This window comes from Eufriesea mexicana, unplaced genomic scaffold, assembly GCF_001483705.2.
Source record: "Eufriesea mexicana isolate 0111107269 unplaced genomic scaffold, ASM148370v2 scaffold19034, whole genome shotgun sequence".
Lineage (NCBI taxonomy): Eukaryota > Metazoa > Arthropoda > Insecta > Hymenoptera > Apidae > Eufriesea > Eufriesea mexicana.
This window is the reverse complement of record NW_016926279.1, coordinates 4,398-26,433: the sequence shown is the minus strand read 5'-3', so window position 1 is coordinate 26,433 and position 22,036 is coordinate 4,398. Positions and strand designations below refer to the sequence as shown.

The 22,036-nt window shown below is 49.8% G+C and overlaps 1 protein-coding gene across 1 annotated transcript in view; it reads right to left on the bottom strand.

Annotated features, from left to right (window-relative positions):
• Gfrl (Glial cell line-derived neurotrophic family receptor-like) overlaps positions 1–20,750 on the bottom strand; it is a gene marked incomplete at its 5' end in the record, with an annotated part of 36,360 nt that extends 15,610 nt beyond the window's left edge. The window contains 9 exons of the mRNA XM_017909618.1: positions 11,489–11,617; positions 11,971–12,116; positions 12,574–12,778; positions 13,914–13,978; positions 14,619–14,882; positions 16,330–16,535; positions 17,905–18,042; positions 20,248–20,400; positions 20,645–20,750. Coding sequence (XP_017765107.1) covers positions 11,489–11,617; positions 11,971–12,116; positions 12,574–12,778; positions 13,914–13,978; positions 14,619–14,882; positions 16,330–16,535; positions 17,905–18,042; positions 20,248–20,400; positions 20,645–20,750 — 1,412 coding nt within the window. The remainder of the gene's footprint in view (positions 1–11,488; positions 11,618–11,970; positions 12,117–12,573; positions 12,779–13,913; positions 13,979–14,618; positions 14,883–16,329; positions 16,536–17,904; positions 18,043–20,247; positions 20,401–20,644) is intronic.
• Between the last annotated feature and the right edge of the window lie 1,286 nt (positions 20,751–22,036).

Below are 22,036 nucleotides of genomic sequence, written 5' to 3'. Positions count from 1 at the left end.
AGGAACGGTATTTGCCTATAATTCGACGCTCTGCTTAACAATGCGAATCGGTTCCCGTTCGATTCATCGATCCCTTCCTTTCTAAATGTTAAATGGAACGAGACGCGGCTCGTCGATGCGAGAATGGAGCGCGGCAACGAGAGACCGCGTTTCCGGCTGTGCCGCCACTGACAGATTCCTTCCACCGCTCCATGAAACTTTCATTCGGGCTTGAATTAAAAATTTCAAACCACCCACCACCGTCCTCCACGGATTTTATTCCCACCCGTACGAGGGCCAACTATGAATCTTCGAATATCTGCCGGAACAGAGGGACTCGGAGTACCTGATAGTTTTACGGCTACCATGACTCTTGGGGGGTACTACCACCTTATGAAAAATCGGCAGATTTATTCGAAAGTATTCGAAAGTATCGCGAGTTCCGTCGGGCGTTTAAAATTCAGATTCAGGGCGTACGCGACTTTGGAACTCGTCCAAGGGGCATTCCGCACCCTAAGGGTCAGGTACTTGCAGCCACGACTTTGCAGGTTTTCCAGGGAACGTCTGGTACGGAATATTTCACGTATGGCCACGGGAGTATGAGAAATTCAAGAAAATAGTCGAACTTTTCGAATCCTCGGGGTTTCTATACTTGCGCGTGTAGGGGGTCTTACCTACAGGGTCGTTGAATGGCTGCTGGTTCCAGGTATCTTCGGTGTGGCGGTGTAGATAGAAGAGACAAGAGGAGAAGGAAGGGATGCGTTTTATCCTGGGCCTGTTAGTGGACTCATCGTGGTAAAGCTATGCTAACAGGTCCTGTTTTAAAAGGAGAGTGCAAATCCTTCGAGTGATTTATTTAGTTCAAACTTTGCAGGTTTGTAAGTACCGTTACCATTATAACGGCAACTACTCAATAGTTTTTGAAATATTTATGATTAAAGCTTTAATTATTCTTAACTAGGGATTTCTTCCGAACAGTTATCGATAGTTATTACAAGTGGCATTGTGGCCAAACGGCACTTGATAAATATTCGAAATAAATCTTTAATTAACACTACATTTACGGAACCCGTCAATTTGACCGAAGGGTTGCTCCAATTATACGATGGTAACAGATTTAGATAACTTATATTAAGACTGTTAATATAATATATAATTGTCTTTAAATTAAACTAATCGTTTAAAAAAAGGCACGTGGTTTCCTTTACCTGTCAATTTGACAGGTGTCCTTAGAAATAAGTATACAGATAGCGTCCGTGAACCTAGTGTTAAGACAATAATAAAACTCTGGTCATAAATATCTTGAAAACTATTGAGTACTTGCCGTTATAATGATATATTTTCTTGAACTGGATGACTAAATTTGCAAACCTGCAAAGACCCGAAGGACTTGCACTCTGCTTGTTAGACGGTGATACTATAGTGAAGATCCTCTATTGTTGAAGTAAAATTAAATAGTAAAGTGTCTTGCGTTTTGTCTTTTGTCTCCAATCTTCTGAAGACGACTTGTGACCTGCGCGGCCCTAAACAGACCAGTTCTAACCGTTCAATAAAGATCTGTACAGTTTTTTCACAGTTTCCAAAGACTACTATTCCTTTGCTTTATAACCCCAATAACATCTATATTCATAGAAATCCATCTATTGAGAATGATCTTCGGTACACTCGTAACCCTAAACTACACACGCTTCTGTACGAGCATGGGGCAGAAAAATGGCGGTCTCGCGCGTACCTTTGTGACAGGGGTTAGGGTAAACTTGGTTCCTCGAGATCTAACAAACGTCTGGCTGTTTGTAAGTGGATCGATCCTCGCGAGTTCGGAATACCGTTCACGGATCAGTCCCTGGCATCCGTCACTTCGATGCCAGTTTCTACGTACGACTTACTCCGATGGATCGACCCGAGATCGGATAAATCCTGCCCCGACACTCGTCGCTGATTCTCGTTCGACGCTGTCGTTGTTGTCGGGCAAAGTTTATTGGAACGTGCTTAATTAACTTTCCAGCGGTGACTTGATCGGTTAACGTCGACGTCGTCGCGGTTATCCCTGAGCCGACGAGGAGTGGCTGGAAATTCAGTTCGTCGAACGACCTACACCTATAAATTCCTCTGATTTCGTTGCAGTTAAGCGGGGCAAACTAATCGGTCTACCTAACGAGTTTCGATCTTATTCTTAGTTACAATACCCGTCGTGCGCGTCGCTTCCTTCGAATTGTCTCGAGGAATCTCGGCTATTAAATCTGGGATTGAAATATCGATGGAATCGTGTCTGGGGTCGAATTAGTGTACGCAATTTTGGAGGTTTCGCGAATTTTTCGCAGCTGTCAGGATAGACAGGGATCGAAGCACCGTGGTGGATTCGAGATCGAAGGACCGTGGTGGATTCGAGATCAAAGGACCGTGGTCTTCGACGCGTTGTCTTTAATTCTGAACGGAAATGGAAGAACAGGAGTGGAAAAGGCAAAGAACGAGGCAGCCTCTTAAACGGCGCATGGAAATTCAATGAAAAGTTACGAGAGGAACGAGATCGATACTCGGGAGCACGGGGTGACCGTGGGTCGAGGAGGCATAGGTGCCTCTGTTGGCCGGCTGCCAATGCTTGCCTATCTATGTGGAACACCTGTGCTTGCTCGACGTTACCTCGATACTTGGAATGACCAAAAAAGAAGCGCGCGACTACCGCGCCCTTCCGTCGACACAGCTAATTTCGCAAATGAATTCGACGATGGCGTCCCGGCACCTCTCTACATCTTCGATCGTGCAGCAGGTGAAAGAAACGCGAAGCCAATTTTTCCTCTGCTCGACCTCGCTCGTTGCGATTTTGAGTCTCTCCAATCGATGGATCCCAGGACGAGATTTCCGGGGAATCGAAGGAGAGTACACGAGTGAAAGATAGGTATGGAATTCCGTACGAAGGGTGGCGAATGGGGAACGGAGAAGAACGAGGGACGAAGAGGGTAAAGACACAGAGGAGTTCCCGAAAGATGACACGACGGTGTATTAACGAAATTTCGCGAGAGTAAAGGCGGAGAGTTTAGGTGGTTGTGCGACGAGAGAAAGTTTCGCGGGGCACCCTTCGGAGACGTAATTCGGGGGATGAAACTCGAAGAACCTGTCGAAATTGAAACAAGAAACCAAGGTTGGCCACTAGACTCGGATGAGCGGAAGATGAACGAGACGCTCTGAATTTCTGGAAATTTAAATCCATTGATCCGACGAATCGAGATTCCGCGCAATCTAAACCGTGGAACTCTTTTGTTATTTAATCCCTCTCACAATTCCTCAAAGTGGTGCCCAATAACGAGTACCGTGGAACGTTTCCAATGACGAGGGCACTTTCTATCTCGCCAACTGGCCCGCTTTGAAGCGATTAAATTATTTTCTTTTCCTTTTAGATTATCGGACAAAGGACGGATTCTGGAGGGTTGTACCGCGAGCAAGCGGTCTTCCATCAGTGATAACGGTCATCCGGAGGCCAATAAGTCCATTCAATTCTCTAAACTCGCTCTTCTCTCTGCATCGTTCCTCTTCAATTTCCCTTCTCCCCCTTACCCCGGCCCGTTCCCCATCCATTTATCTATATATCTATCTGTAGGTCGTGCCATTCACCCGTCCAGTTTCGCGGAAGATCGAAACTGGCTATCTCGAGGTAGAATTGGCAGGAACGAGGCCCCTAATCCCATCGAGCTGTTATTCAAACAGGCTCGATTCTCGTTTGCGGTCCAGGGTATTCGTTTCCTTCCACGATTTCGTACTTCCGTGGCTTAAGAACTCCGCGGAGGATGGAACAATTTATTCCGGTCGAACGAGATTTCGAGAGATCCTCTGACCTCTGAACGAGAACTCGTCGGTCCGAGCGACCGGGACCGCTACACTCCTAACGCTATACTCGACGAACCGCAACAATTTTTCGATTTTTCAAACGCCACCAACGGCTCGGAAGCGATTAACCGCTACTATCCGCGAACGTGGATCGCATGTCACGGTCAGCCGACGGAGTCACGTTGAAATTGAAAAGGAAAAATCGCGAATCGCCGGAAGGGCTCGCGAAAGAAATGGACGAGCGCGAGTCCAAAATTAATTATTCGCCCAAATACATCGGCGATGTAATTACTTTCGGGGCAAATAAAACGAGGAGTACTTTCCATCGAACAAATTTCCATCGCGGTCCGCCGATGGAACAGGTGTCGATTGCGTAAAATGAATACCTGTCGACACGGAACGCGTTTTAACGGAAACGAATTTCGAATTAAAATAATGGTTATTGAATCTACAATGAAGATAGCCACTCCGGCGGAAGGGAGATAGTTGACCGCGTCGTGGAATAATTGGAAACGCGATTTCTGCGACTCGATGGAACGGACGTTGCCGAAAGATCGCCGAGCGGACGTTCGCTCAGAGCCACGGTCTCTCAGCGACACTTTGCGCGGTGCTTAATTCCAGGAAGGTCGGTTTTAATTTTTCAACGCCACCGTGGAGCCGAACTTTCCCATTAAACAGACTTTTAAATCTCCGCGCGTTTAAACGCATATTTTTCTCGCCAACTCTCGACATCTTTCCGCTCGCTGCTTCCCGTTCACCCCTGGCCCCCGGGGGCTCCGGATTTAGACGGACAAACGCGGACTTTAAGAAATTAACTCGGCAAACTACTGTCCCGCCGATCCTGCTCTCGAAAAACGGGAAAAGTTAACAGTTCGCGGAGAGGAAAAATTACAATGCTTCGGTGACTTTGTTAAACAAAACCTAACCGTATCTTACCATTAAACGCTATCGCAAATATCACCCCTAATTAGCTCTTTCTACCGTGTCGCGATAGCTTCTCGAACAGGGACCATTGTGCTCGGAATTTATATCCGTAGGGATTATCCCTTAATAAATTTCTCGTGGATAATTTCTTTTGCAACACTAACAATTTTGTTTCAACTGAAAGATACCTGCCCACTGGAATTTCTTATTTTATTCTTATTTTATAAAACTGCACAGCGTTCATAGTTCAGATTGAATGGTTGTGCGAGAACCCATATATACGTTCATAGCGCTCAAAGGGCTAGAGTCCTTCCCAGCTCGCAATATCAGAATATCAGGCTTTCTAGAAATTATAATTGTAGGGATATAGTTCTGATTGGCAATATACCGAAATAAAGATGTTACTGCTTTCAGTGTATATTTTATTTCGAGCTAAGAGACTAGAGCAAGTTACAAGATAAAGGACTATCGACTAAATATTCACACTCGCACTATCTTCACACTTTCTCTATATGTTCTCACGCAGGACTGTCTTTCACACTTCTTCTGTCTGTTCACCCGCAGGACTGTCCCCGGACAGCCCTTGCACTCTCATTTTAACCATGCACTCTGTCTTCGTTCATACTCGAGCTCTCTCCTTCAAACACGCATTTCCCATAGCCTCGCTCTTGAGGTGGTCCACGTACCCTAAACACTCGAGTGCCTTTCGTTCTTCGCTTGCGTTTCGTACAGTCATAAATATCATTCGTCCTTCCACGCGCACTTCAGACATCTGCTAAACATTCAGTCTGAATCCTAGAACACTGCCATGCAATCTGATGTTACTACATAAAACCTTTGTTCTTCTATTTGTTTTATGTATATCGCGTGTAATTTTATGTTTACACAGTTATGTACATAAAGGGATTCCAATCCGTTTACAAATAAATAAATAAATAAATATCTTTTTCGAAATCTCGTATCGTGTGCAAGAGGGTTGACTGCAACGAATATTTATGGTAAAGTCGAGTGATAGTTTAGGGATGCGTCCAGAGTGGTTGAAGTACCTGGCCCACCGAGGTTGCGTGGGAAAGGGGCATGATTGGAAACGAAAGCCTGGGTATGGAGGACAGAATGAATGGCTTAACCGTTTGAGTCCCAGAGGGTTTTGAAAAAAGCACTGTCGAGAAATCCCAAGAAGCGCGACGGCGCTGCCTCTAAGTGGGTACGAACTATCCCAAGCGACGCGATAGCGCTTTGTTTATATTACGGCGATGAATGGCCAAAGTGACGCGATAGCGCTTTGTTTATATTATGTCGATGAATAGCCAAGCGGAGCGATAAGGCTTCGACTTCGACACTCAGTGACGCACCGTCAGCTGTTGAGAACGCTCGAAATGTGCTGGGTTTCCTCGACATGAAATCTGAACACCGCGATCGCGCTGCTTGGGACTCAAACGGTTAAATAAGGGTGCAAGGGTGCGAACGAGTCACTTTCTAGAGTATGCCAGTATGTCGGTAAGAAGTCCAAGTCGAGCGTGCCCGTAGTGTAACGCGGGTACTACTAATAATATCCTAACAATAAGGACTGGCCGAATATGCTATTTCTAAGAACTCCCTAAACTTTGTCTAACAACTAAGGACTCTTTAACGACTGTCTCTGAGCAACTGTCCTAAAGGAACTCTCTAAAACCAACTCTCTCGTAAACTCTCTAAGACGAACTCCCATTCACGCCCATGTACCCTTATTTAAACCCATGCACTCTATCCTCTTCCATACCCATGCTCTCTTTCCCACGCATTCTTCGTAGCCTTGCACTCAGTGGGTCACGTAGCCCAAACCCTTAGACGCATTTCTAGACACTCTTGACTTGTCGCCGGTACTTCCATAAATATCCCGTCCACACGATCCTGCGCACGGTCACTCATCCTTCCGCACGCACTCCAGATGATGTTCCGAACCCTCGAGCCAAACCCAAGACGGCTGTTTATTATCTTCTCTTTTCGAGCTGGCATTCTCATATATATTCTTACAGTAGTGAATCTCTCTTGTTTCATAGCCGTCAGTCTATGTATAAGCTTATTTTATTCTATTAACCCTTTGCACTCGACGACTTTTTGGCTAAAGAAGAGTAGAAGAGTAGTAAATTGAAAAATTTTCTGCCATAAAGCTGACGATATTTTGTTCAGCAGTAAATAAGAAATCGTGTAATAATTAAAACGTAGAATTATTTGCATACCGTTACATTATCTTAAATTTTGTATATTAATTAATATCGATCTTCGAAATTTTATCTAACGGTGACTGAAGGTTACCTCTCGAATGCGAAGGGTTAAGAAGGAAGAGCACTATTTTAGTCAATCCACCTACAACGCGAACCTACATGTACTATGTACCTATATTCATCGTGCTATATTTTACAGGTGGAGCAGTGTTCGAGGAAGACTGCGAAAATTCCGGAAGATATTCCCAGCGAGTTTTTCCTTCGTGGAGCGCAGGGGCACCCTTATCGAATGACCGGAAGAAGAGAGAATACGAAAGGTGAACGGCAGGTAATCGAAGCGATACGTCACGGGTCACGGATAGGGAATAACCAATCGGTAAGGGTGAGAAGGTTGTTCTCGTGCAGAGGGCCGAAAATCGATTTACGAGCTACCGTGCGGAAGCATGCTTTACGACGGGTCGAGGGCCGGTCGCGGTCCACGCGCCATAACTTCGGCCGGTCGCGTAATTGCTTTATTAGGAACTCATTTGCAGGCCCCCGCAAATGGCCGCGATGCCGAGGTCGACCGACACGTCGAATTAAAGCGACCGATCGAACGCGCGACCGTTTCGCCGAGTTCGTTTGCGGTCCGCTTTACCCACTGTTCCCTTTACTTCCCGCTCCTTTACGACCGACACTCGCCCCCTTCCCGCGCGTAATTATGCCGATAAGGTCTGGTAATCGAGTCACCAGCCACGTTTCCCGCCTTTCTTGCCTCGCCTACGAGATCCTTCCGTATCGATATTTCATCGTATTTGTCGCGTACTCTTTCGCCCCGAGGTATTAATTACCCTCCTCCACCGTCGTAGGTCGCGAGCCACCCCCCTCCCCCCTGCGAAGATTCCGCCGTTTTCACCTTCGCGCGATCGTTCTCGATCCACGATGCCGGAAAATCGAAAGAAGAGCTTCCTTTGAGAAAGTCTCGCAGGATACATCAACCGGCGATGGTGTAAAAAGTTGGAAAGTGGCCATCGAAGACGATAAAAAGTAGTCGTAGACGGAGCGTTAGGGGGGGCCCCGTGATTGGTGCGTCTGCCGGTTTTTACGCTCTCCGAACAATTTCGTTCCGCTCGGAATCGCGCGAGGGTATTCGCGGCACGTAGCTAGCCGCTTAGGAAAAACATTAAAAATCGCCGTCGGCGATTCTCGCTTTTTTTTAATCGCGCGTACTTGGCCAGACGCCAGTCTCGACTAGCCTTAATTAAAGATTTCGAACGAGCGGGGGGTGAATCGTCACGGTGTAGCGTCTATGGTAGATTCGAGCGTGGTCTACACGCTGAAACTAATTATTTCAGCCCCGGCCACACCCTCAGAGCGGAAGCTCGTTGCGGAACACTTGTATCCCCGAGATCATTTCTCAATATTTTTTACTCCCTTTTCTTCCTTTTTTCATTTTTCTATTTTTTATTTTTTGTTTTCGCTTCGCGTCGCTGTTCGTCGAAACAAATAAACCACCGGATTCCTCTGGATTTAATAAAATTCGGGAATCGTTCCGAATGGAGTCGCGCTCGAGAAGCTCGTTGGACCATTTCCGCGGCTTGGTGGAAAAATACGCGTACACGCGCCGCACGCAGGAATATCGGGGTGCGGTGAAGTGCGTGGCTCGCACGTTTTGGCCCCACGAGTCGAACAATAACGCGATATTCGACCAAGCTATTTGATTAAAACGGATCATTGAAGCCGGGATATCGCGAATTCGATTGGAACTCGTTTCGCTCCCTTTGCGATCGCCGGCCGATCACTCGTCCAATTACGAGACAGAAAGAAACCGACCCGGTTCCTCTTCCTCTTCCACGGGTCACCCTCCAGGAAATCGAGCCTGCCCGACGCGTGGCCAAAATTCGCTCGTCCAATTTCCGGCTCGCGCGCATCCACGGGCCTCGATTCTCGTGGAAATTCGCAAGACCTCGCGTAGCGATCTATCCAATTATCTTGCCTAATTCCATCTAATCTTCCTGCATCCAGAAACCTTCTTCCTCCACTTTTACGGCTTAATTAAAGAGCTCGTTGATTAACGGTATTAGCACCGGCTATTTTACACTTGCACCGTTAACGTCGCGAGTCTTCTCCCTTTTCCGACCTCTCTCGCGATATGCAGCCGGCTCTCCACGAGCTTCCCGGTTACTCGATCGCGCGTACCCTGTACAGCGAGCTTTCGACGAGCTTCCCGGTTACTCGATCGCCAGGCCGATCGACGAGCCATTATTCATCCACGTCGGAGACGGGGTAACGGGGCGGGAGGCGGGACGCGTTTAACGGCGGCATGCAAATTGCGTTTTCGCGCGGATGTTTGCCGCACCGCGAGCACTGGCCATCCGCGGCGATTCCACTCGGACCGCGAAATTCTCCCGACGCGGGTATCTTGACCAATCGAGCCGGAATTCGACACCCTACGCCCTTGCGTGCACGCGTTGCACGGAATCCAGGGAAATCGACGACGTTTAGGGGTGGAACGGGGCCGAAAGAGGGAGAACGGATCGCGGCGAACGAGACGGGCAGAGCGCGCCAATTCGAATCCGCGATCCCTCCATCAAATTGCAAATCGACCGGCGCTTAATCGCAAATTGGAAATCGCCGTGGTAGCTCGTATGACCGACGCAAAATGCTCGGCGTTCGCGCCCCGGCTGCAACGCGCCTCTATCCATAGTACGTTCGCGAATTTTCGCGGAAAAATACAGGTAGCCAGGAAAAATGAGAGCGGCGAGGTAAACACGCGTGGAGGTTGATTTCGCGAACAACTCGTTCCGCGAATTTTCCCCGAAAATGGGAATAACTCTCGCGAGCGTAACCCAAGTCGAATTTATTCGCGTTGCTCCGTGCCGAGCGTAAACGTCGACGATTATGCGAGTAACGAAGCGTCGGGCATTCCGCTCGATCGTTTCGAGGACAACGTGGAGGAATTTTTCCGCGGTCCAGGAACTCAGACACGAGGTGGCTTAGCGTTTCCCGCGCGAACGCATCCGGCTCGTTTATCAATTTTTCACCCCCGTGTTTCCCCTTTTTATCGGCAGTCTCGTTATTCGCCGCGTCCCGTCGCGCCACGGTTCCACTCCGGCTGCTTATTTACGATTTCCGCGGGCCGGTCGCGGCTGTTTCTCGCTAAGCAATTTATCGAGCGAGATCGCGCCGGGGCGCGCGCCCGGCCTCCGTGAAATTTCGCGACTACTCGACCGCGATAAGTGCTCGCGAGGCTGCCTAACGAAATCGAGTCTCGCTTTAATTGCCTTTTCAATGCAGGCCCTCCTGCGCTGCGACGGGTAGGAAAAGCCCGGGGACCGGAGGAAATATTGCGCCGCTGCAACGAATCCCGCTCGTAATTAGCATCGCTTGTTCGATTATCGTACTCGGCGCCTGCTCGCGTGCATTTTTTAGAATTTAATTATCGTCCCTTTAATCAACGGCGACCACTGTTTCTTCCTCGCACCCCGGCGGCTATCGTTCGGTTTAACCGATACTTCTTTTAATTAAACAGACATCGCCGTCACCGCGCGACCGCCGAATTTTACCATCCCGAGGCACAGAATCGCATAGGTCCGTGCCTGGGTGTCTGGAACGGGTCGCGAGATCGGATACGAAGGAGGGAATCGTTGGATAAATTTCGGGGAAATTAAGGATGGCGGCGTACCGGCTAATTAATCGCGATAATCCACCCTGCGAGAGGGCTGCACGGCCGTCTGGCTCGCTTCCTCCCCTCGAGTGGCGTTGAGCGGATCGGCGAGAGAACGCCGGACAGAGACGGCGCGAGCGAGAGAAATGAAAAGTTGCGCAAAGTTTGATATCGCCCCTCGGATATAACGCACGCACTTCCTGCGCGTGGCACGCACACGGCCGCGTAAACACGAAGCCAGCCCTTTCGTCGCGAATCCAATCGACGTCGCGCACGCGATCCCACCGTCTCTCTGTCCGCGCAGTTCTTCTCTATTTTTCCCTACCCTTTCCTTTCCTGCCTCCACGCGGGTGATAAGTCACGACCGGGACCCGTGATCTCGAGCCTCGTGCCTGGGCGTAAAATTACGATAAAAAGACCCAGGGCCATGGTAGGGGGGTCGTAAACCCCCTCGCCAAGGACCTAGCGGTTCGATAACGATCGCGAGCTCTCGAAACCGAACGAAATTCCAACGTTCGCGATTAAAAGCTCGAATCTCTCTACTTATCGACGACACTTTGACGACTCTTGGACAATTCTTCGACGAAGGGACAAATAGCCGAGTTGTCCCGGGAAGAGAGCAGCGAAATGCCGGAGCAAACGGCAAAGCCCAAGGGGCTGCACCCGAGTCCGAGATAAAGTTCTTGGACGAAGGCGTGCCTGGCGGCTAATTCAATAACGCGTTACGTATAAACGGCTGACGAGTGGCCAAATAGAGAGGCGGGCTAAACGGAAAGCTGGCTACGACGACATAGTCGTAGCAAGGGTGGGCCAGCCGGTCGGGCGAGCGAGTACAGGCGCGCCGGAAAATAAGATCAGAATTGACGCGAATTCAGAGAACCGGGAAAGTCGTCGCTATTTGCAATTTACTCACCTTGACGCGCAGGAGGTGCTGCAGACTTTGAGCTTGGCTGCTATTTAAAGGTGGATTGTCAGTCCCGAGACGCGCCACTGCAATCACGTTCTCTCGGGTCGCGTTGTACAGGAACAGCGTGCACACTGTCTGCAAATAAAGTGGAAGAAAAAAAAAGGGGGTTTACGGGATATGTCTCGACGTCATCCAACGCTATCTCGTATTATTAAGTTTCGCCCGGCCGTGTTCGCTTTATATTCTCGATCCGTCTCTCTCGCTGTCTCTCGAGATTTTTCTCGTTTCCGCGTGAATAACTCACGGGCCGAGGGAAAGCCGCCGTTCCGGCTTAAAATCCGTTTGGTCCGCCGTTCAGACGAGCCTCCGCGAAACGGATCTTCCGGGTGCGCCGAAACGGGGCGCAATTTCGATCTCGACGTCGAGAAAGAGAGAAGGGTTAGGTGCTAGCGAGTGAAAATGGCGGACGGTACGGTGAGATATTTTACCTGATTGTTAACTTCTTCCCTCATGAAACTATCGAGGGACGACACCGCGTCCAGGACCGTGAGGTTATTGTGCCGTCGCAATAAGCTCTCGTCCTTTTCGCTGTAGCCCAGGAACATGAAAACTCCGTGCGGTATAGAGTAGGTATCTGCGGAGGCGAGTGATCGAGAAAAATTATTAGAAAACCTTGATCCATTGCTAGGTATACCCGAATAAAGTTAACCCTTTGCACTCAAAATGCGCCCCTCAGTCATTTAATCAGATTCCAAAGATGGATGTTAATTAATATATCAAATTTACAATTACCCAACTATGCGTGGAATATCGAAGTAAAATAATTCTATCGTTTTAGAAATATCGTCGACCTTATGACAGAAAGTCTTCGAATTACCATTTTCCCGTAACGAAAGTATCGCCGAGTGCAAAGGGTTAAAACCAGGGATAGGACTATTAAAAATCTCGCGATGATGATTGTGGAAGGAAAAGAAATACCAGAGGTAGTCCGTGAGAGTTAGGTTGGTAATTAAACGGGTAGAAAAATATTCGGTTTACTCGGTGGAGTTATCACGGGGATCGAGTCGTATTCAGAAGGATGGTATATTCACCGGGCGAAGGCCGCATGCATATGAAATCACTGCTGTAGCAAAGGCAGGGCCCGCGATACGCCTGATACGACGGTGATTCGTGATTGTAGTAGGCAAATTCCGTCTTGCACGGCGTCGAGTCCACGCAGATCGTGTTGCAGATCAAAACTACGCCCTCGCCGCACTGGCACAGCTCCGAGCACTCCGGCTCGTCCTCGCGATACAGCTGCAAAGATCAAGCACGCGACTTTTTCCTATGGAACTTCAAAAACATCGTACCTCCGCTTCGAATCTTCCGTTTCTTCGCTGCAACGCGGACGACCGGTCGCGTCGAATCGATTCGGCCACGATTCGTTTTTGCTTAGCCGAGGAAAGGCTCGTAGTCCGGGAAGATACGGCGAGAAAACGTGAAATCTTCCAATAACGTTGTCCGATAAATCCTCGTTATCTCCCTCTCTCCAATTTGCAACCATTCCCAATGATTTCCAAACGGGGGAAAAAAATTGAAGGATACAGCGAACGTAAAATCCGGTTATTTTATTCGCCGTATCGTTATTTCGAAACCGATAACTGTAATGGAACACGATAATCAGGATACACCGTGTTCCGTTTCAAAGATGAATAGCCCCGGCTTGAAAACGCGTACACTGAATATTAATTATCGCCGACGTTAATCGGGCCACTACGAATTAAACTTTTCAGTTCCCATTCGACGCTGTTGCTAATTCGCGAACATCGATCGACGAGATAATGAACTTCCCCGTTTGAAAAAAGAAACATAAAAATAAAAATAAAAAGAAAATTCTTCACCTTCCGCGGGCAATTTTCCTACGGCCGCGCGCATTCAGCGATCACCGTTACAACCGCGTCGCACGATACGGTATTACGAGACTGTTTATTATTTTCACCCGTGCTCCAACATTTTTGCGGCAATTAAATGCCACCCCGACTCGCGTTTCCGCTAAACGATTCGTCCGAATCGAACTTTGAATTCCCGTTTACGCTGAATCCGCGCGTGCATGCGATTAAAGTCACCGATGCCGCACAATAGGCACTCGTAACCGCGTTTACTTTCCGCGAAACGAAGCAACGGCACGGAAAACCGGGTACGAACGTACTCGAATGATTCGTCGAGAAAGTACGCGGCGACCTAGCCCGATTCGCTGCCAACCGCTCGCTAATTAATAGCCCCGTGTCATTTTTATCGATTCGTGAAAAGGCACCGCGACTTTTCATCGCTCACCCTCCTCCATCTGGACCCACGCTATTCGTTTGCCAATCGCACGCGAATCGTTCGCGAGTCCCTGGATCCCTCCGCGCCCGGTCGTCCGCGAAAATACTTTGCAGATTGTCCAACTCACCCTCTTGCCTTCGCCCTCCCTTATGTATTGGTGACTTTGCCTCGACCTTTGAACCACACAGAAGCCTATAAAGAGACGAATGTTCAGACTCGCGTGCTACACGTTTCCCGGCAAACTGTTTTCCTGTCTCCTTTTTCCAGTTCCCGCCCTCGCCCCGGCCACCCCGGCCACCCCCGACCCGGCCGTCGCCACACCCATTCCGCGTTTCGAATCTTTCTTTTAGCCCGTTTCAACCCCACGCTACACGCTCCGCTTTGTAACGTTCGACGGGCTCGCGCCGGCTCCAGCGCGCCAGCGAGACCAACATTCCTCGTGTGTCCCGAACAGAATCTTTCTCGTCCGGTTCCAACGATCAAAGGAACCCTGCATTTCCCATTCGAGAAATACCGCGCTCGCGCACACCTGTGCCCTCAGCACCCCCCTGCCGTCCTTTTTCCCCGAGATTTCGATACTTCCTGCCGATTTGGTAATCCCCGCCCTCCCCAGATGTAATCGTCTGTCGTTGTCAACTAGATTCTCTTCCAATTGGCTTCCACTACCGACGTACATCGCTGCGCCGGACCGGCCGGAGTAATCGCGACTCTCGTCGTCGACTAAATTACGTTTGCACGGTCCTTTGCTCGGATAACGAACGTGATAGTTTACGCTCACGGGCGGGAGACTGGATTATTCGTTATCGTGGTTGGAGAAGGAAACGACACTTACGCGGGGGCATCGTGGTAGTGGTGGTGGTGCTAGGCGTGGTGCTTATGGTGGTGCTGCTGGTGGTCGTGATTTCCCAAGTTTCCGTGGGTTCCGTGGTTGTCCACCTCGTCACTTCCGGTATTTGATTATCTTCCACTTGTTCGACCACGGTCACCGTCATCGTGCTGACCGGTGTCTTCGTGGTCGTCGAGACGGTCGTCGTCGTCGTGGTCCTCGGGTAATGATGGTGTTTCCTTTTGATGTGATAATCTTTCTGAGATTCCACTGAAACCATAGACAATTTCGTTCTTAGTCTCTCGTCACGGATCTCTCCGAATCGTCAGAATCATACCCTGACCGGCACCAGGTCAAGAAACGGTGCTACCATCGACTCGACGACTTTCTACGCCGAGGGATCGGTAAAATGACGGATCGTAGGATCGATCGGATCGTAGATTGGAACTAACGGGTGGGTAAATAAATTCACGCTACAGCCGCTGGTCCAGGTTAATTTGCATCTAGCACGTTTATCGGCCAGGCGAAAGGAGGGCATCAAACCCCGCTGTTCGACCTACATTCCCTATCGGGAATCGACGAGAGACGATCGAGCCGGTCGATGCATTTAACGCCGGCACACACGTACGCCGGCGATGCACTTCTCGAGCGAGCAGCAAGTGCAATTTCTTCATATCTAAATGACTTATCTGTCGGCTGAATGCCGGCTACCATCAAGTTTTGCAACGCAATTCGTGGTAACAGATGTCGGATCGATGAAAGCCTCGTTTCGGCCCGTGGCTTCTTTCCACCGACGTAAGAACGATTCCACGATCGCAACGAACACCGCGCCGATCGCTCGACCATCGCTGCGAACGAGGGCGTCTTTGTGTCCCCCTTTGCGAGCGGATGCTGGATAAGACAGGAGTTTAGGTAACCCTGTTCTACGTCGTTGGGGTTTTATTGTTCGCGGACGACACGAAAGGACAGCCGATTGTTTCCCGGGAATAATTCGCGATATTCGCGGAACACCGGTTTCTTAAGCGACCGTGCACGTCAAGAGACACACGACCATTTATCGCGTTTTCCAATAAACGAGCGAATTACATGTTTAATCGGGAGCAGGGCTGATAAAAATAAGAAGAGCGGGAGCAAAGGAATCGGCTCTGTCATCGCGCAGATATTAATCGTGCAGACATTAATCACCGTGCACAGACTGGCATATCGCATTGTTCAGAATGTTTCGCCGTTCTTTCGGGCCAAATGTTTAATCCCGTCGGATGATTTCGCTAACGCGCGAAAGACACGCTCTATGTCCGCAGCTTTTATCGCGCGATCGACCGGCGATTAAACTACTCCGCGATTTATTCGACCGCGAATTATGTTTGCGACAAAAATACCACTCCGATCCACCCTCGCCTGCCCCTCGTGTCGTCTATAGATTTTCAACGATCGAGGGTCAACCCCGTCCAATGGGGCTGCGCGATATCTCTTCGCTATATCTATTTGTCGTTCGTTCTTTCCAACGTAAACACAGAAGCGTCGTTACCGCGCGTCTATGATATTTCCATAGATAAATTTATCCACCCCCGATGGTAGCGAAATGTCGCGAAAAGCAAACCGATCAGTTTTTCACTCGTTGCTGAACGCTCGTCAGCTTTGCCCACTCGAGAAATATCGATCCGAAAATCGATCCGAAAATCGATCCGAAAATCGATCCGAAAATCCCTATACTCACCCACGCAAGGATTCACCCAGAGGAGTCTCTGCCAGCCCAGACAGTCGTAAAGTTGCGTGAGTTCTGTGCCCTTGCACGCGCAGTTGGACCGCAGTTCCGTCCCAAGGATTCCCAGCATCGCCTTCCTGCACTCCGAGGTTGGCCCGGCGCATTTCTTCGTCACGCTGTCCATCGCGCAATTCTGCTCGTAGTACTCCAATTTCGCTCTACGCAGCACACCGGGATTACGACGTAAGAGGATTATACGCAAAGTGACTCGCTGGAACGCGAGCAAAGGCGGTACGCGACGAAGGCAATTGCCGCGACGTTTCGACGCGGACTGAACGCTTGGACAGCAGAAACGTCGCTCGGTCGGGATCGAAATCGCGGGAAACCGTTGTGTGCAACTCCGCGACTACGGTCTAATGGGATTTTCGAATTTTTACGCTCAGTTTCGACCAGCTCCTCCGATTGTTTCCTATTAGAGACAGGAGCACAGTCGCGCGCGTAGCACGTGGCTCGATGAGTATGCGACGTAATACTCGAGTCGAGTAAGTTCAATTATTATAACCGATTCGTCGGATGTTTTCTGTACGAGGATACCACGGATAATTATGATAATTCCAGGATTGTTATTCGTGTTTGTACGATGCAATCAGGGTAATCCTCGTAATTCATCGGCCGATTACGACTCGCCTTTGAACGTCGTTATAAGAATTGGCGCATAATGCGAGGAACGATTAAAGGATATCCGGTGCGTTGACGGGGAATTCGTTTCGCAGGGAGCGATAATAAAAATGAATTAAATCGCGTCTACGGTATGGAAATGTAATTCGACCGATCGTTTCATCGATACCCGGAATATTTTCGTTCGCGTAAATCCATTCAGAGTCGGCGCGCGACTCCTTTTCAATTCGAAATTTTCAATCGTATTAATCAACGACCGGCTTTTAATTAGATTCCGTTAATCGAGTGGCGATAAATAGATTCAATCTTTCCACCCTTTGCTCGCCCCCGCTGGATTCCCGTGGACCCCGCGGACCGCCCCGAGGAGCTCGGAGCGTTTTCGTAATTTCAGTGCGGGCACGTCTTTTTCTTAGTAATGAAGTGTTTCATTACGCGGCAGGACTGGATCAAGCCACGTCTCGTTGACTCGCAATTTAACTTTCAAATTGAAACCAGCACTCCCACTACTCCGGGGCTGTCCGAGGCGAGAAAAAAGGATTCCAGGCGTTTAATCAAAAGGTCCGGTTTATCCCAGCTCCGCGATACAATCTAGCCGTGCTCGCGATAAACGCCAGACCAAATCACCCCGCCATTGTTGTCCGCGTGGACGATTAATTTTTCCGATCTTAATACAGCCGGGATTAATCTCGCCTCCAGGTGTCCCTTTCCTCTTTGATTCGCGAAATTACGTCGCGACGCGGGTCGTCGCGCGCGTGCCCGGATTAATTTTCCCTCTATTAAATAACGTTAATCATCCCCTGGGAGAGCGCCGAGCTTCCAGCTGTATTAATTTCGCATAATCGCGAGATTTCTGCTTGTCCAGGCTAGCATCGAGTAATCGATCGAGTCGTCGCCTAGTTGCATACGTACTTGCAAGCCTCGTGCTCCTTGCAGGCTACTGCCAAACTGTGACAGGTCGGCTTCTCAGCGCCCTCTACGCGCTGAGCGCACGCAGGGTGCATCTTCTCCTGCGCCACTATGCACTCGTCCTTCTTGTCGTCCGTTTTCCTGCAAAACGTGCGCTCGTGTCAGACCTCGCGTCCACTCGGGATCATCGATTCGCTCGTTAAGGCAGCAGGTAATTGGAGGGTTATTTGGATATCAGAGAAGGGAGCTCGATTCGTGGACGCGGCGAGAGCGTGGAAACAAAGGGAAGACCAGACGATTTACCGCGTCACGGAACACCGTGGAGTCTGCCGATGGAGAGACCTCCATCCACCTTTCCGAGGGGGCTCGAGTTTTAAGGGTGGAATTCCCAGGCAGCGCGAGGCGAGTATTGCTCAACGAGCATTAAACGAGACCGCCGCGTATTTTATTCGGCTCCGGCGACTTTTCTTCCAGTCGCGACGCCTCGTTCGCTTCTTTCCGCTCCTCGACCCCCTCCGCCACGAGTCCTCGCGCTTTGTCAACACCCACCGCAAATACCGCGAGACTTTTACCCGTTTGCGCCCGATCCCGGTGACGAATTTAATTAATTAAAGATCGATTCGGTCGTGGAACGGAAGGCTCCGTTCGACGATCCTCTGAATTTTACACGGACATCTCGCGAGTAATTATCCCGAACGCTGTTAAATTAATCGCGGCAGCTGGAACAGCCGGGGCGCCGAACCGGAGTCGGAGCGTACGATTTCCAATTCGTAAGAGGCGAGAATTCCGAGCGCAACGAGGGCCATCTAATATTAATAAATTCCAGGACGATACCGATATCTCGTTCCGGGCCAACGGGACAAAGAAACGGTCGCCGGGACAATGGAATCCGGCATACGGGGAAAAGATGAAGGGAAAAAAGGGGGCAGGAGGGGGAAGGTGAAAGACGGATAGAAAGTTTCTGCATTGTTTCGCGGGCAAAAGCCACTTAAAAGTTAAAGGAGCTTCCTTGGAAAAGAAGCCTCGACCGGTTGGCGCTCGCGCGAAGGGATTAGAGATGCAGAACTCCGAGTATTTCCGGCGCAACGACGGTTCTTTGTGCGCCGGTACGCTCTCCCTTCCCTATCACTTTTGCCGCGAGTTTACTCAGGATTACGGCAAACGTACAAAGACGAGCGGCTTTAATTGAGTCGTATCCGACGAACTCGTGTTTCCAGGGACCTCCTCGTCCCCCGCTCTTCGAATAATCGTCTCTGCTTTCGCGTGTTCGTTTCGTCGCGGAAAAACTAGCTTTTGTTCCGAGATAACCGCGCGCTCTGCATCCGCGTGTTCGTTGCTTCGCCTCGATAATCAGCTGGGTAACCTCGATCGCTAGTGTCTTCGGTAGCTACGACTGTCCTCGATCTTTCGATCCATGTTCGATCAGCCACGAAATTAATTAGCTCCTGACATTCGTGGATCAATTGTACCCAACCCTGTACCCTTTAACTCGGTATCCCTTCGGTATTGTGTCTATACCGGTCAGATGTGTTGGAAACGGATGCACTACGTTCGGATCGTTTCTTCGCGAACTTTTGTTTCCACGCGCAAATAACTCGGCCCGCGCGGAAATTTATAAAATCACGCGCGCCCCGTCAAATGGCCGATTTTTCGCGTGTTTCTTTCATCGTGGAAGAACTAGCTTTTGTTCCAAAATAACTCGTGCAATGTCACAGAAAACGCTGCATCCGCGTGTTCGTTGCTTCGCCTCGATAATCATCTGGATAACCTCGATCGCTAGTGTCTTCGGTAGCTACGTCTGTCTTCGATCTTTCGATCCATGTTCGATCAGCCACGAAATTAATTAGCTCCTGACATTCGTGGATCAATTGTACCCAACCCTGTACCCTTTAACTCGGTATCCCTTCGGTATTGTGTCTATACCGGTCAGATGTGTTGGAAGTGGATGAACTACGTTCGGATCGTTTCTTCGCGAACTTTTGTTTCCACGCGCAAATAACTCGGCCCGCGCGGAAATTTATAAAATCCCGTGCACCCCGACAAGTGGCCGATTTTTCCCCTGTTTTTTCGTTCGTTTCCCACCGTCGACGAACATCGATTTGCGAGTACGCCGGAATATTCCCTCTGCCGGAGCCGCTGCGAGCGGGGAACGATTTTCACACGGGCTGCGTGTCGCGGATTTATGGAATTTTTTATCTCGTTATTTCGATAACGATCGCGCGATCGCGCTTGTCCGCTCGAATTCTCCATCTCCCAGCCACGCATCGCGTCTCGCGGGAACCGCCGATCTCGGATCCTCCTTCGAATTCCGATCACCGATCGGCCGAAACGTCTGTCGCTACTCACTTGCACAAACAGAACGCGATCTCCACGGAATGCTTGTGGTTGGCGAATTTGTAGAAATGCTGCAACGCTTCCATGCACTCGTTCTTCGCGCAGCTCGCCGAGTCGCAGTGGTCCAGCACCGGCTCCAGCAACGCCTTGCACTCCGCGTTGTTTCTGCAACGAGAATCCACGGAATGGATCGCGCGTTTGTCCCACATCCTAAACACCTGACGTCTCGATTAATCCACCCTAATTACACCCATAAACTATCGCAGTCGCTGTTACCGTTCGGAACTGTCGAGACTGAAAAAGCTCAAAGGTCAGAGACCCATGAACCTTAGAGACTATTGCGATTTGGGAACACAGGGAACAGGCATGCACGAAGATACGCGAAGAGAGGAAGAGCATTTTTACTCACTTGCAAGCGTTGTACGCGTGATGACAGGTGCTGGAGAGCACGACCTTCACCGGCTCCTGGATCCTGTCCAGGTCTGACGTGGCGGACGGCAGCACCACGGACGTCTCTGCGGAAAAGCAGATCGGGAAGGTGTTCGGTGAAACGTCGTGAGAGATTCGCGGTTGCTCGAGGTCGAAGCCAGTGTCACTCGGCGAGTTCACACTGACGGGTTAAAGATCCTGGGAATGCGGACAAATGGCAGCTTGGCTAACTGCTGCTTCCAGGGCTTTATGCACGCGACGTGACGCTTCTTAAAGGAGAATAGCGCGTAGCGGGAGTTTAGACTTGGTCGTAGCAAGCGGAACGCGTGTTTAGCTAGTTTAGAGAGAGCGCGCCTAGCTTTGCTACCAAACTTCGTATGTTGCATTAAATTTAACTGAATCTGCTTAGGGTGTCTTAGAGCGGAGCTTATGATTTAACTCTCGCACACTCCCTTCCGCGAGGAAAGAAATTCCTGGTCGAGGAGAGACCCCACGAAGAGCCGGTGGTGGGAAAGCTAGATTTTCGAGAAGTCGGCCCCGATGAACGACGAGCGAAGGTAAATGATAAATCATTAGGTGTCCGGTTTGTCTGCCCGGATGAAAGCAACGGCTCTTAACAGCGAATCTTGAATATTTATCGGCCGATATTTATGCCGGGTACGCTCGCTAGGTGCTTAAAAATAATCGTCGCGAATAATTGTTTATTTATGCAAATGGCGCTCTGTTGTTTCGCGCAGCCAAGCTGGTATTTACGAGTAGCGGCCTCGAGTAGCGGCCTGTTAAACGAGTGAAATTAGGGAGACGACGGAAAGTCGTAAAATATTAAACTCCGTCCGCGAGATCGCGCTGCTGACGAATTTGCCGATTTAAATTTGGAAATAAAGGGCAGGGTTAGCGGGTGGGGGTGGAAATCGCCATTATTACGTCCGCAACTGGAGCAATTTCTCATGCATCCGAATTTGCCGCTCTAATCGGCAATAAATATCCAAGGTTCGACCGTTATCCGGCTCCATCGAGGTGAAACCTCTCGGGACCAAGGTAAAGGAGTCGAAAGGAGGATGAAAGGGGGATGAAAGGGGGTAGGGTCGAGGGTGGTCGAGGAAGGATCCACCCGATGACGAATGTTTGGCATCGTTAACCAGCCACCCTCGTTCGATTGATGGACTCGGTAGACAGGGTTAACGACCCCGGGAACCCTTCTGAATATCGCTGGAACAGAGTAGCCTCTCTCTTCCAACCGCGGGGAAAAACCGGTGGAAACGGGTCGTAAGAAGGGTGCAGCCTACTCGGATGACTAGCCATAAGTCAGCCGTTCCGAACAGCGTGCCTTCGACGCACTTTATTAAGACAAACGATCGACCGACATCTTTCT